General features: G+C 42.1%; 1 protein-coding gene and 1 long non-coding RNA gene across 2 annotated transcripts; both read right to left on the bottom strand.

Annotated features, from left to right (window-relative positions):
* Positions 1-695: 695 nt before the first annotated feature.
* On the bottom strand, positions 696-8,305 carry LOC148382910 (uncharacterized). Its single transcript, XR_015854100.1, has 3 exons — positions 8,265-8,305; positions 7,904-7,922; positions 696-1,561 (listed from the first exon to the last, which is right to left on the bottom strand). It is a non-coding gene; the product is annotated as an uncharacterized LOC148382910 (long non-coding RNA).
* A 584-nt stretch (positions 8,306-8,889) lies between these two features.
* On the bottom strand, positions 8,890-11,472 carry cyp26a1 (cytochrome P450, family 26, subfamily A, polypeptide 1). The gene is made up of 7 exons (XM_088360823.1): positions 11,139-11,472; positions 10,836-11,060; positions 10,348-10,629; positions 10,103-10,252; positions 9,901-10,035; positions 9,686-9,832; positions 8,890-9,613 (listed from the first exon to the last, which is right to left on the bottom strand). Exons 1-7 carry the CDS (start codon positions 11,325-11,327, stop codon positions 9,275-9,277), a joined length of 1,467 nt encoding a protein of 488 aa, XP_088216949.1. The 5' UTR covers positions 11,328-11,472; the 3' UTR covers positions 8,890-9,274.
* Between the last annotated feature and the right edge of the window lie 3,584 nt (positions 11,473-15,056).

A 15,056-nucleotide genomic window follows, 5' to 3' on the forward strand; every position in this document is an offset into this window, starting at 1 on the left:
CGGTAGCCGAGAAAGCTCAATTCAAGTCACCAAAAAGCGCGTCAGAAAAGACACGCCCACATCATGCATACAACACTAGTTGTGATAATTTAGTAAATACGCATAAAAGACACTCAAATAGTCCTCTTTTTCCTGGACATGTCCTACTTTTGAACCCTAAACACTGAGTGTTTACATTCTCAATATATCAGTCAAAGTAAAATCACCTCAGGAATGTTAAATTCTCCATTTGCAGCAAATTAAAATAAGCATAAGATAAATCAAATATATGTGTGCTCTTGTATATGTTGTGTGAGAGTGGGTGAGGAAGAGAGGGACAGGAGTCACTGCTGACATGACTAATACTGCGATCAGCGCCCATTCATTCTTCCAAAGCTTAACTGGAAACACATATTAAACCTGCTCCCCATTATATAAGTCTAAACTCTGTGTGTGTGTGTGTTTGAGATTGTGTGTGCGGGCGTGCATGTTAGTGTGTGTGATAGGTTAACTGGAGTACATGGAGGCAGAAGTTCACCACTGAGTTCAGGCAGAGGTCATTCTCCAGCTCTTCTTTCTTATTCTTCCTTTTCTCCCTTTTTTTTTATTCCGCTCTAACTACCTTATTATTTTCTATTTTATTTATTTATTCCGTAGCCTCATACGAACTCAACTGTGCTATTTGATGCTGTTTTCTGCAACTTCCTTTTTACATTTATGTCTCTGTGTTAATGGGTTTTTAACACAATAATCCATTAACTTCGTGCATGTGTGTGAGCGTGCACATCCGAAAAATAAAGACTGGATGTGTCTTCAGGGTTCAGCTTTAGGTCAGTTGTAATGTAAACCCCAGTATAAACAGGTACTCAAGATTTTGACAACAGTTTTTAAACATCATTTCAAAATGAACTCTTTTTTTTTTACGTGTACATTGCACACATACAGAAATGTTCAGTGGAAGAGTTTGAGTGGAAATTTGACAGTGAGTGATGCCAGTCATTGCTATTCCCAGTGAGTATGTTGGAGTGGCTTGAGCAGTCAGTGTGTACAAACAGAACAGGAGCATTTCTTCAAAGAAAGACAAGGTGTCATAAATCGTGTGTGTCGACAGCGGGCAGCTTCCTGCTGCTCCTCCCTGTCTGAGCCCAAAGGCGAAACTGACAGACCAACGACAACCAATACAATACACATGGACCTGCAGAATGGCACAGACCACACACACTTATCATCATAATTATATACAAATTATGATATAATATAAGTCTTTTTTATGTTTAAAGTGGGGAAACTATGCTAAGATGTTAAAAAAAATTCACACACTGTATATATAGATGTTTGCCTGCTTCAATTAAATTGTTTAAATTGAAAAAATACAACGTGTGACCCTCTGTTGTGAGTTAAACGGACAGTGAGGCCTGGAATAAAGTTCAACATCAGACACACGCCGAGGCCTCCTGCTCCTGCTCCTGCTCCTGCTCCTGCTCCTGCTCCTGCTCCTGCTCCTCCATCCGATTGCAGTGTGTGGAGGTCAGAGCCCCCTGCCGTGTCGTCACCATCATGAACTCGCACAGGGCAGCTGGCTCTAAGTGTGTACATGCGTTTGTTGGACAACGTGCATGCTGCAATCTTCCATTTGGTCGATGTGTTTGCACCTTGTAAAAGTCAACCACAGGTGCTTCTCACTGACCAAGTGACCCTGCAAAACCTTTGGCCGCAGAGAAACATTTCTTTGTGTGTTTGCCTCGATTCACCTATGTTGAAGATAGCAGGGCATTTCTAATGATGTCAGTATATGTAAATGAGTCGGGTGATAGGTAATGGGGCGACGACTGTGGAGGGGGAAGAAATGGCTGGGGTAAGATCGGGGTGAGGGTTTAAGTTGAGGGCAGAGGGGAACGAGAGGAGAAGAGGTGTGTGTGTGTGTGTGTATGTTTGGGTGGGGGGAGGTTTAAGTTAAGGGCAGACGAGAGACTGCCTGCGTGTTTCTGTCCTTTCAACGACCCTCCCACTTCTACGCATGAATCCGATACCCTCATTTTTGTATATGATGAGAAAGAGAGAGAGAGAGAGAGAGCAAAGAAAAAGAGAACAGACTACATATATCAGTTGCAGAACACCTGAAATCTCCATTTTGGTAGAATGATGTCATGAAAACGGGAGTCAAGTCTCAAGTCACAGTTTTCTGAAGTAGTTGGAGTTTGCCTGTTTTTTATATTCCACAAAAAAACAATCAGTGTGTATTAGCTGTGCTACATATTAGCTTGCGTCGTTTTCTCATAATGGAGCCTTGTAAAAACACTGCTCACTTTACCTCAGCACCAAATGGCAAACAGACAAAGTTAGCGACAAGCTGGTGAACATGGTGGAGCATTTAGCAGCCAAATAATAATGACCCCGGGAGGACTAAGCAGAGTTGACAAAACAAAACAACTTGTCACACACCTTCACCGGGCTGGAAGCTATGATGCCTCCTTTCACACTCGCTTGTATTTTCAATGCGGGAAGAATATGAGTCCAGGCGAAGCCAGGAAGTAGATGTATATGCCAGTGTGTGTGTGTGTGTGTGTGTGTGTGTGTGTGTGTGTGTGTGTGTGTGTGTGTGTGTGTGTGTGTGTGTGTGTGTGTGTGACAGCCAGAGACACGGACTCAGGTTAACTAGAGTACATGGAGGCAGAAGTTCACTTGTGAGTTCAGTCAGAGGTCGATCGTATTATGTATTGCTCCTCTCCTCTCTGCCCTCATTTCTTTCCATTTTGTGGACTTTCATTCTTACCACCCCATTCATTCAAAACATTTGCCTGAAATATCGATGATAAGAAAGTACTGTCATGTTTTCATATGTAACCATCACGCTGAGCTCTTCACGTGTGTGAAGGGCGGAAAATCACTTCCTGGGTTGAATCGCTTTTGACCCTGTCATCTCAGTGGGAGGTAGGACCGAGGCTTGAGCCGTTCCCCGGGCTAAAAGGTGACCGCTGTCTCGCCGAGACAGGCGTGGACAGATGAGATGAGGAGAATGATCCAGCTGGAAAATCAGTCAAAAGAAAAAGAATGCATCCAAATCTATTCGGAGTGGGCACAGATTTGATTTGATTGCGGTTCATATATGATGAGATGAGGAACAATCCTGATTTGTGTCTAATGAGGGCAGTAAAAGCCACGCACTACTGCACAAACACACAGAAGACCTGTGGTCAACCTCTGTCCTGCTAACCTGTATTTATTGCTCATTAAAGGCCAATAGTTCATTCTCACACTGACAAGTCTGATTAATTAGGTAGATTCATCACACCGTTTTACGACAACTCACACACTTTGTGCCCTGTGCTGCTGCTACTTGCAACATTGATGGATATGTGGATGGATGGAAAGGAGCACGGGACGTTTTTTAAAAAATTCTACACAACAAAAAGTCTTCGATTGCATTTTAACTTGACAGCAAACATACTGCTAGACTCAATTCCTTTAGTTTATAAATCTTGTGACAGTGACAGGAAGTTAGCAGACTGAACAAGACAATAAAATGACACCAGTCATGCATGTGAGTGAATATGAAGCCTCTATTATTATTTTTAAAGGCTATTCCTCATAAAGTATCAAGGAGGGACACATTTTGGTGCTCACGAAAACAGGCCAACGACGGCTACACTCGAGTGGTGGCGATGGAAGCTGACAATAACACCACCAGGGGGTGGCCATGCCCCCACCCCACCCCATAAACTTACTGGTCCCCCCCCCCACTGTCTGGTATTAAGTTATGGGTTAAGGGTTAAAACAATTTATTTAAAAATATATGAGTAAAACTGGACTCACAAGGACAAAAAAAACCCTCAAAACATGACAGAGAAGTTTCTCCTCCACAGAAACTTGATTGAGAGGTCAAAAGGACAGCTCATATGAGTAGTAGATGAAATTATGAGGTCAAAGGGTCAAATCCAAGCTCCGTCGTTCCTGCAGTTGAGTTTGCACATTCTCCAGGTCTCCTCCCACATTCCAAAAAGGTAGCTTAACATCAACTCTGGTGCAAAAGCTCTACATTCTACATTTGGATGAGTCCATGACTGGGGAACAGAATTTTGGACTTCCTGACAAACAGATCCACAACAGAGTCTCCTCCATCATCTTCAACAGCTGGGCTCTCTTGTTCACACGACTAACCTATGAGAGTTCTGTGAAATTCCCGAGCTGTCATATTTGAGAAGGTTGAGGACAACGCAGTCAGAGCAATCAACAATGACAGTACGTGCAGACGTGTTTCGCATAAACCAAGTTTAACAATATTGTGAATGATTTGGAAAACGTGAGACATCTCCATATCCCATACAGGAAGCAACTGTCTTTACATAACAGGACAAAAAAAATTCATCTACTGCCCTCTTTCTGTCAATCACATTTACTCATCTCCAGAAAAGCTGACACTTGACAAGTAGAAATCCGTCAATATGATTAATCATGGGAAAACACTAAGTCAACAGAGGAAAAAATGTGTTTACACAAATGGGAATTTTTATAAGTGGGTGGGTGGCTTTGCAGGGAGATGTGACTTTGTGTGTGTGTGTATGTGAAATTGTGACTCAGTCACACCTGTAACCATAATGTGTCTCCACCGAATACCAGTGGTTGGGGTTCCCTTCCTCCACTGTTGCATAGTATGAGGGGGCGGTCCCACCAAATGCAAAGGAAGAACACGTCTCGTGCCAGGTCTGAACTTCTCCAATGTCTGGACCTCCAATTTTTATTTTCAGTCTGACATTTAGAGTATTGCTACTGCTGCAAAACAAAACAACTCGCTAGTAGCTATAGTACTGTTAAAAAAGTAAAAAAAAGAAAACATAAATATCTCCACAAAGTTCCACCAGCAACCTGAACCAACTTGAAATTCAGAATCAGAAAGACAGAGATTTGCCGACATGTCAGGATATGACTCCCATGTGTCTGTCAATCTGCTGCACCTTTTCTGAACTTCCACCAGACTTGTTTTCCATCTTGGTGTGTGTGCCCTTCCACCCTGAGCAGCGAGTCTTTTCGAGGGTAACCTCTAAATGCATTCCAGGCCTCCAGCATTCTTTCACGCCTACTCTGGCGTGTTTTCGCCCATACTTCGCTTTGCTTCATTAGTCAACCCCACAAATTCATTGAGTATCTGAGCATTTCCCCAAATTTGACTGACCATAAATATGGGAGTCTTCTAAAGACCAACAGGTGCATGTTTCTGTGGTAACCTGCGATGGCAACACAGGCATTTCTTGGAATTGTTTCAAGCTCCCTCTTAAATACTCTGACCACTATCCCATAATAAGACTTTTATTGCATGTGCAGTTTGCTAGTGTGTACCACCAAAGTGGCAATAAATAGATCTTAGTTGCATTTGATTGCTCTTGCAAAATGATAATAATTAGAAATATAACATCCAAGCAACTGAGATTTAAAAACTCAGTGAATGTCTATAAACTTAAAAGCGTGTGTCGATTTTATTTGTCTTTTGTCAGGTTGATGGACTGCTAAATTAGGGTAAGCGTTGAAACAAAGGCCCTTTTTTCTTTTCTTTTTGCCCGCATCAAAGCACTGAAATGTGACATGGACATGTTAAATCCTCTGTCCTCTCTGTGGCCTGATCATAAACAGTACAGTAATTATAGGTTGATGCATGTACACGTACTGAATTACGCAAAAAAAAGGAAACTACTTGGACAAGGAAATAATAAATGGCCTGATAATAGACTCTTGGTGACCATTACGGAACTGTGTCACCTTAATAAGACATCAGAGTGTCTTATCAGAGTTTATGAGGCAGGGTGTGGCGTTTGGATGTAAATGACGCTCGGGAGACGTTAACAGCATCAGCGGCGATTGTTGTCTGTGTCTTTTTCCTTTTATTGTCTTTTAGATCTTTTTGACGGTGCCAAGGCACAATAAAGTCAGGAAACATTGTAAAGGTGGGGTGACGTGACCTCTCTGACCTTATCACTTGCTCGGACAAGTCTAATCTTTTCTCATTTCAAATGAGGATGCAAAATTGTTTTGTTTTGTATTTTAGATTAAATCTATTGATAACGCTTTTGATTATGTTTTTCCGTGAAATAATGAGGAAATGCACTCTGAAACCAATATAAAAAAAATATACTGTATTTTTGAATGGACACTATGGAGTTGCTATTGTAAAAATATTTTCTTTTATTTCTCAAAGAAGAATGCATTAAATCTAAACACTGTTTGTTTTATGTGTTCTGAGAACACCTGGATTATTCTCCAAATAAAATAATGATATTCCTCCGAAGGCATTGAGAAATGTGTTATGCACTTTGCACGTGTATTTGCTGACCCTGGTTTATTGCACTTGTGCAGTGTGCTCGAGTGTTTTTCATTGCCTCCCTGATGACCTCTTTATCAGATCATTGCATATTACCCTCACCATGATCTCATCCTGAACTGCTGCTATTTTCCAAGAATAGTCTGTCGGCCTCCTCGGCATGCTTCAAGGCTCATTGACATGGGTTCAAGTTTGTGTTGAACTTTTGAACTTGGCAGAGTATGTTTGAGTCCGAAAAATCTGTACTCTGCAATCCCTGCTGACTCGAACAACAGTGACAAAGAGGATTTCCCCATTGTTCCATCAAGCCCCCCCAGTGCAATGTGCTTTGAATGTGGAAAGTCTGCCTCTTCAACGTTAGTAATTGTAGGAAAATCTATTTTTTTCCACTTATGTGTAAATTAGAGGCCTTGTGGTAATATAACAATAAAAGTGTGAAAATCAAAATACATGATCACAATGCTAACAAAGAGCTATCTCGAATCAGCATTACAATAGCATTGTAAATTTGAACTTGAAAAGGTATAGCCAGTGTCAACAAGGTGGTTAATTATCTTATTAACTACAGTAATGAGCTTAAAGAAAAACTGTCGGGGGGGGGGTGTTAAATTATGGAAGGCTTACTAAGGAGATGCAAATAAGGCTCGTTTTGGTAACTTGGCAAAGCGGGGGGAAAAAAACTTCTATACATGAAATTCTCCCTCTCATATTAAAAAGAAAAATAGACTAATTGTATTGATTAGAGGCAATTGCATAAACATACACTTTTGGTAATATGATGAAAGATATAAGTGTTGATTTAACCCCCCCTCGCCCCCCTCCCTCCAGGATGCTGACCTCCAGCTAACCTGATGAACTTGTCAACAGACAACTCTCAGCTCTTCAATTATGAATAATCACAGTGAGACACTAACAACCATGCTAACGACACCATTAGCATGTCTTATCGAGCACTCATATTAGTCCACAGCAGGGACCGCTGAGCCAGTAAACACCATGGTAATGTGCTTTTAGGAATTGACACTCCAATTGAATTACAATGGCTTCCCTATTACCGATGCCATAAATTGATTATGTCTCAATGACCTTATTCATGCAATCAAGTTCACTACGTTACAATTCAGACAGAATTCCGAATACTCCACCCCGTGATCCAGATCAAATGCTAGACTTGCATCATAAATGCCTGAGATTAGATTCAATCTAGTATTCGGAGACTTTGTGCTACAAAGATTATATGCATTTTTGGTTGTTATCTTTAAGCAATGCCTTTGAAGACAAAAAAAGGGGGAAATAGCTGAAACTTTGTTTGAAAACTTTTGCTGCTATCCATAGTAACTGTGTGGCTCACCCGAAACATTTGTGTTGTATACTAGAGTAGCCTAACAATAAAAAAAAAAAAGGCTTTACCTGCATTATATTTACAATCATTTACTGTAGATGACTTTTGGTCTTTCACACAATACTGTGAGTTCATGACAATAGTCACAAATTTTGACAAAAATGCTCTTGCCCTGCAAATTTTTGTCCTCACCGAGTGACAGGGAACAATGGAAGGAAACTGATGTGCTTTCGAGTGAAAATTAGAGGCAAAGTTCAGAAAAGTTCACTCACATCGTTCAAGGGCCGGGACCTGCGGGGATAGGATAGCAGGACATAAAGGTGTCAACTGCAATTTACCGTCACAATTTTGGCATTAAGCTGAAACTCCTATCCACAATGACTTGCAAAAGTACAAGAGTTCAACGTTGGTGGATCCAATCATTGCAAGAAGCACAGTCATAAACATGGGCCATGGACAAGAGTACAATGCTAGGTAGTCGTCATGGAGTGGAAGGAGGCAAATCACAATGGCAGCGCAAAGAAAAACAACTTGAGAATTAGGCCATCAACATGCCTTTGCTGTGCCTGGTTATATATATATATGGCAGGAAATCATCTACACTTTAAGGAGAAATATAGTTTTATCTCTGACCTTGAGGGACACTCCAGCTTCTGCGGACCTTGCTAGTAATTATCTGACCATTTAATTCAGGTGTGTTGCAACAGGGTGACATAGAAAACCTCCAGGACCGGGAGTGCCCACCCCTGATCTATGCTGGAGAGCAGGGGTGTATTTTAAAAAGATGAATGGCACTAATCATTTTTTTAAAAGTGAAGACAATTTATAATCTCAGTATTGACACGTGAAGTCGTTGCACGATTTGTTTTTGCGGGCCACAGAAATGGATGTGGTGGGCCACATATAGCCCCCGGGCCTCGGGTTTGACACCAATGCAGTGTAGAGCATTTCTGCTGTTCCACTGGAGGTCTGTATTGGTTCAGTGGCCTGAAAGTGAACTGATCAGTCTGAACTCTGTTTCACCCTCGGTCTGATCATCTGCCAGGGTCATCAGCCCCTCTTGCTTTGCTTTGTCTACTTCTATGGATTCCAGATTTCTCCTTATTTTCTTTTTCCTCTCAATTTATTGATAAAGGAATGTATGGCCTCAGGCCCACCTGCAATCTGTGCACACGATCATGAAACATCTTAAGATGTTGAAAATTATAATTTTTTTAAGTTTGCTAGTGTTGACATTTGATTTGGAACACCACAAAAGTTATCCGCAAAAAGTTTTTTATTAAATAAAAAGCCAATACAATATAGCATCACTTAAATAAGTTGACGTTAAGATACAAAAGTTATATAACAAACTCTACATACATTATGTACATCATCCTAAAGATAGACCACTGATCTGATTAAAGTGTTTTGACGTCTAAATAGTGCCTCTTGTTTAGTTTGATCTTCTTTTAAAAATATATATATACAAACACAAGTCCACCATACCATAGTATAAAACATTTTCCAAATATTTACAGTATGTACAGGCCTCTGCAGAAAAAACAAGTTTCAAATGATTTCCTCTGAACACCTGAGTGCTTCCAAATGGTTTGTTTTTCGGTAAAAACTGATTTGTAACTACCCTGCTTTAAAAACATGGATTAATTTTGAACATAGTGGGTAAACTTAGTTGGCAGATTGTCCACAGGATAAACAGTGGGTCCTGTTTTCATCATGGGTGGCCCGTTTAATAGAGTACAGTGACACTTTGTGACCACTTCCACCAGAAAGATCTTCAGCAAGACCTTGGCGAACTCTTTTCCCACACACATCCGTGAACCTCCACCGAAAGGAATGTATTGGAACCTGGAGGAGTCTGTCGAAGCTTTTGTCATGAAGCGCTCCGGCTGGAAGTCTTCTTTGTTGGGGAAGATATCTGCCACGTCATGGGTATCACAGATACTGTAGATAACGTTCCAACCTTTGGGAATTTGGTACCCCTGGAACGGCAACGTTGACTCGTGAGTCGTGAAGACAGAATAGAAATAAAATAGCGATGGTTTTGAACTTACGTTGAGTTCAAATGTCTTGAGCGCCACTCGGAAGCCTCCAGGGACAGGAGGATTAATCCTTAGTGTCTCTTTAATCACACAGCCAGTATACTTCAACTGCTCCAAAGACTCAATGTTCAGACTCTGGAGATGAAGTCCTACCTCCTCCTGAATACAAAGGAGATATAAAGAATTTAACATGAGAAAAATTCCAGCATGAACAGGACATTCATTACCTTGTCAATCACTTCCTGCCTCAGTTTGTCCACCACTTCAGGGTTCAGGCCCAGGAACATAATCAGAGAGGTGGCTGTGCTGGCAGTGGTTTCATGGCCCCCGAATAATAGTTCTGTTGCAGACTCCTTAATAGCCTGTGGAAAAGCAATTAATAGTATTATTTTTCTAAAGGTCAACCAAAATATAATTGTGTTATGTTACCTGCATGCTAAACGTCTCCCCACTCTTTATGCTGCTGTCAATAAGTTGCTGCAGAGCATCTCCATGTTTGGAGTCTTTCTGGGACTCCTGTATCTTCTTCTTGATGTTCTCCTCGATCTTGGAATGGATGAAGTTTCGAGCTTTAAGACCCTGAAAAATAACACAGAGCAGAAGAACCGTTTAAAACGGCACATATCGTCATTTATTTGTAGGGTTCAGGGTTAGACGCCATTTTTTTTTCTTACCCTGTACAAGCCACTGAATGGAACATCAATGGGCAGAGAGAAGAGATTCTTGATCATCTCCTCAAACGCTTCCACCAACTGCCGCTCGTCGGTCTTAATCTGCTCCGGCTCGAAGCCTAGAAGGATCCTCATGGCGATGCGGAACATCAGACGCTTCATTTCTGGGTAGACCAGCACACAAGAATCCCTCGCCAGCCACTCTTTCACCGCAGCTCGGACTTCTTCTTGGATAACTGGGATGTAGAGCTCTAAGGCCTCCCTGGAAAATGCCCGCATAATGGCCTGGAGAAAAAAAACAACACCAGGATTGTTGTCATTTCCATCAAATTCTTTACAAAACAGGAATCAGACTTAATACCCCCCCCCCACACACACACACACTTTATTGATTTAGTAGAAATACTGATTCTGATGATTTGTTAATATTTTGATATATTTACATTGTATAGATGAAAATGTTAATAGTTTATCAAATGCGCTATTCTTACCTTTTTCTTGGTTTTGTGCAGGGCTCCGTGCACGTTTGACAGCGTGTCCGAGCCCAGAATGGTGCGCACGGACGCGGGCCACTGGACGGACACCAGCTTGTGTTCCCCCAGGAGAATCTGCCTGACGTTGTCGCCCCCGGTCACGCGCACCGTGGGGTTCCCGAAGAGGTGAGTCCGGTAGATGTAGCCGTATTTTTGCCGCTTCATGCGCAGAAACTTTCTTCTCTGGACAACCATACGAATATTAAAAAAAAAAGTATAGTTAATATTGGCGAACTTTTAATAGCGGAGTAAATTGCTTACCTGCAGGATGAGCTGCAGCGTCTCCCCGAAGAAAGGCAAACCCATGGAGCCCGGAGGCAGGGGGCTGGCGCACTTCGGATCTCTGCCCCGGGTCATATAAACTTCCCACAGCTTGACAGCCACCAGAAAGAGAAGAACTGGAAGCACCATGGTGCACAGGAAGGTCGCCAGCAGTGTGCTGAGAGCCATGTCGGTCCGTGGTAGGCAGCTCCGCTCCGCTCAGGTGAATGTCAGTCGACCAAGTGAGGCGGCTGGCTGCTCCTTCAGCACCTTTTATAGGCGAACCGGGAAGTCCGCGCAGCCTTTCACCTTCTCCTCCCGCACCCGCAGATAAATTAGTTCACTCAAAGTTCATCTTTAATTGTGGGTGTCGCTCGGCCCCGCCCCCTTGGCTGGCTGACTGGCTGACTGGCTGGCTGGCTGGCTGGCTCGTCTCACCATTTGTTCCAAGGGCCAGCGCACATCTTTTAATCCTTACCTCCTGTTGCACGCAGACAATCCTTGGCAGATTTCACTGAGAAAAGGTGATGATTCCCCCGCGAGACAAAAGAAGCGCGTCCCTTTGTTGGCAATAAGGCAACTCGTTTACACACTCATTAGGTTGGCTTTAAGCCCCGCTTGGAGGATCAGCCTGCGGGTGGCTGGGTGGCTGGGTGGGGAGAGCCGCTTTCAAGAGCAAAGGACATTTTCAGATGCTTCACTCAAATTGAAAGGCTCAGGATTGGAGAATGTCTTAATCCCATCATTCACTTTTTTGGTTGTTTTATTTCCATCCCCATGTTGAGTTGCAATTACAAAGAAGCATTGGATGGCTTCTCTCAAGATGGATACTGTTTTGCAATCACAATTTCTTATCCTATTTTAACTCTTTTCCCCAAAATGTCAATCACAATAATAATGTTTTTTTCTGATACTTAAAGTCTCCCTATGGCTTATAAGGTCACATCTATTTATTATTATTATTTTGTCTATTATTGTTTAAAGGCCTGTTTAATATATTTAAATAAACACATTAGAGCATCCTGCCAATATGAAGAGCTCATATACAATCATAGTATTATTTAAGGTGTAGTCTTTCACTTTCACTGACTTGTTGACATTTTAGCATCTTGAACAGAAATACCTGCTCATCATAAAATTCCACCACTGTTCAGAATACAATTATTAGTAGTATTAGTTATAATAGGGTGACATGGTAGGTAGGTACGTGTCCTCCTGAATCTTTGCAATTGCATTATTTATTATAATAATATACCGAACCGTAATGGTACCTGTAACCTCACGTGCTAAGCGGCCTAGCACTGTGCCGCCTATTTGCAAATAAATTCAGTTCATATATTTTCATGATTGAAAAATCAAACACTCTGGAAATCTGCTCGCCCTTAGCTTGACTCCCACTTTTTTTTATGAGTCTACTATCAACATTGAACTTCTTCCTAATTCCCAGGAAGACTTAAACCTGCTCTCACTTCCTCCCTCTTTCTTTCACCCTGCTTTGCCCTCTCTCCCTTCCCGCGCGTGCGTCCAGGTTATAAAAATGATATCTGCTTGTGCGTGCGAGTTCAACTTTAGGTCAGCGGCGAGAGACGAAGGGATGCACGCGGGGTTATCCCCGGGCTACAAGGGGTGCGCTCGCTCTGCATTTGGACTCAATATTTCTGCATTTGCTAATGTCAAAATGTAGCTGGCGACGGCGCTCGTCGCTCATGTTTACGTGTGCAATGTGTCAGTGGTGAGACAGTCTGGCTGCTGCTTTTACAATGACTCATTACACGCATGGATCTGTCTATTCTGGCACACTGTGTGTTTTTATTGGAGGGGTCAAGCCAGTGTGAAGGTAGCGCTGCAACCCAAACAGTCGTTCAGCTCGAGCGGATTGATTGTATTATGTCCATTTTAAAATGACACATTCCAAGTTGCAGGAAGACCTCCATTTTTTTCTTTTAATGATAAATTATCAACTGATTTAGGCTTAGTAACATGAAAACCAATTTTAAACCTTTAACAGTGGAGTTGCGTGAGAGATGCTGTAAACTGGTCGCCATCCAATCACAGCGCACATATAGACGACTAACCGTTCACACTTACATGAAGACGTGTGAACGGTTTACTGCAGGGGTAGCTTGGCTATAAACCTCGCAAATGGGCCACGTGAAAAAGTGGAATGCCAAGTGAACATGCTCATTTTAACCATGTCTATATTATTGCTTTGTTTCAATAAGTGTTAGAGTTGTCATAATAGGGAAATAGAAATAAAATGGTATGCGAGCCATATTTTGCTTGGGTCTGGTCGAGACAGTGATGAGCACTGAACCTAACACGGATGTTTTTTTGTACTCAGAGAACATGCAGAGAATCTCAGAACTGCAGGACAGATGTGCTTACCACTTGTCTTCTGTAATGCCCAAGAGTTAAACAGAAAAAAAAAAATCACAGTTGAAGAGTTCATCTCCAAGAAATTTGCCTTACTCCCTCACAGAAAGAATCTTGGCTCATCACCTCTGCACCTGTACTACCTAACATTCTTCTGGTCTCAAAGTTGGCTTCTATTCAAGTGGGACACACCCTGCAAAAATCATCCCTCCAGGGTGATGTCTGTCTGTCTGTCCTTTCGCTGTCTCCCATAAATCTGAAAAAGTCAATACTTATAAACAGCTAGACTGTGATATCATTTAAAATTTAAATTAAAAAAACAATACAAATTATTATTATAAATTCTGACCTTAACCCGAATATTAACTGGTCCAGAGTCACGTCACCTCTGATTTGATTAAATTGATTTTGCATTGAGCCATAATGTGTTTCTAGTCGTAAGAGCAAATAGTCTCTCGTATCCGTCAGATGACATAAGCCCCTTTCACACTATCTTACTGTCAAATTGATGCATCAGAGGAGCTGCGCTCGAACCGCGCCTTTCCAATAGCACTCATCGAAGCGGCAAATTCGCAGGTCGACTCGAGCGCTAATCCTCTACTACCGCTAGTGGACCAACCATGCATTAAAGCACACAGAGGCAGTAAGAATCACAGCAATCAACTGCAGTGTGAGCAGGCATGTTTGGAGCTTGTATCAACAATCCCCTCCCACTCCCAGCTCCTGTGCTGCTGACCTGCTAGTGACCCTGACACTTTGGTGAACTCTCAACCAAGTTCATCCTCTCTCCCTCGGAGAAACACAAACTCCTCAGACCCGTTGATACCAGTGCCCTGCTCACTGTTCTCTCCGAATTCCTCCTCTGGATCAGTATGTGGAAAATTTCAAAAATGGAAGCATGACAAACTAGCTTTTGCCCAATATGCCATTAAGATGGATGATTCAAATCATTATCACACTGATTAGTGCAGCAGTTAACGGAAGCAATCTATGATACAAGAACCAAACTCAGCACAAATACTCCTTAGACATGAATCCGTTTTTGTCACATTCAAAACTCAGTTGCAGCAAAAAAGTGCAGGCCGACATCTGGAAAAGACTTGGTAAAAGTTTGTGACCTTGAACGAAACCTGAGTTAACATCACACTCGCCATGTTGTTATTGGCAGAAACAATTCTCATTTAATGTTCCCTGACAAGGTTGGCCAAATCTCAACCTGTCCTTGCAACTTCACAATCTGTTGCAGGTAAAACCAAAACATATTTGGAATGCCTGTGAGTTAATCACAGTTCCTCGTATTGTATGATTTGATGTCAGTCCCATGTTCAATCATTAGGGATTGACGTTTTCGATACATCTCTCACGAAGGTTCAATAAAAGAAAACAGGTCTCGTCAAGATCTTTGTTGTTTTGTCAAGAATGGCGGCATCGAGGCGAGGCCAGGCCTACACCAGCTGCGCGTGATGTACAAGTTTATAGCCGGAGGTGCAAATCAGAGGTACATTCCCAAGATGAGGTCAAGGGGAGTGTCAAGCTGCTGGTTCA

The sequence above is a fragment of the Syngnathus floridae genome, chromosome 18 (genome assembly GCF_059516105.1).
Source record: "Syngnathus floridae isolate MCC-2025c chromosome 18, RoL_Sflo_1.0, whole genome shotgun sequence".
NCBI lineage: Eukaryota > Metazoa > Chordata > Actinopteri > Syngnathiformes > Syngnathidae > Syngnathus > Syngnathus floridae.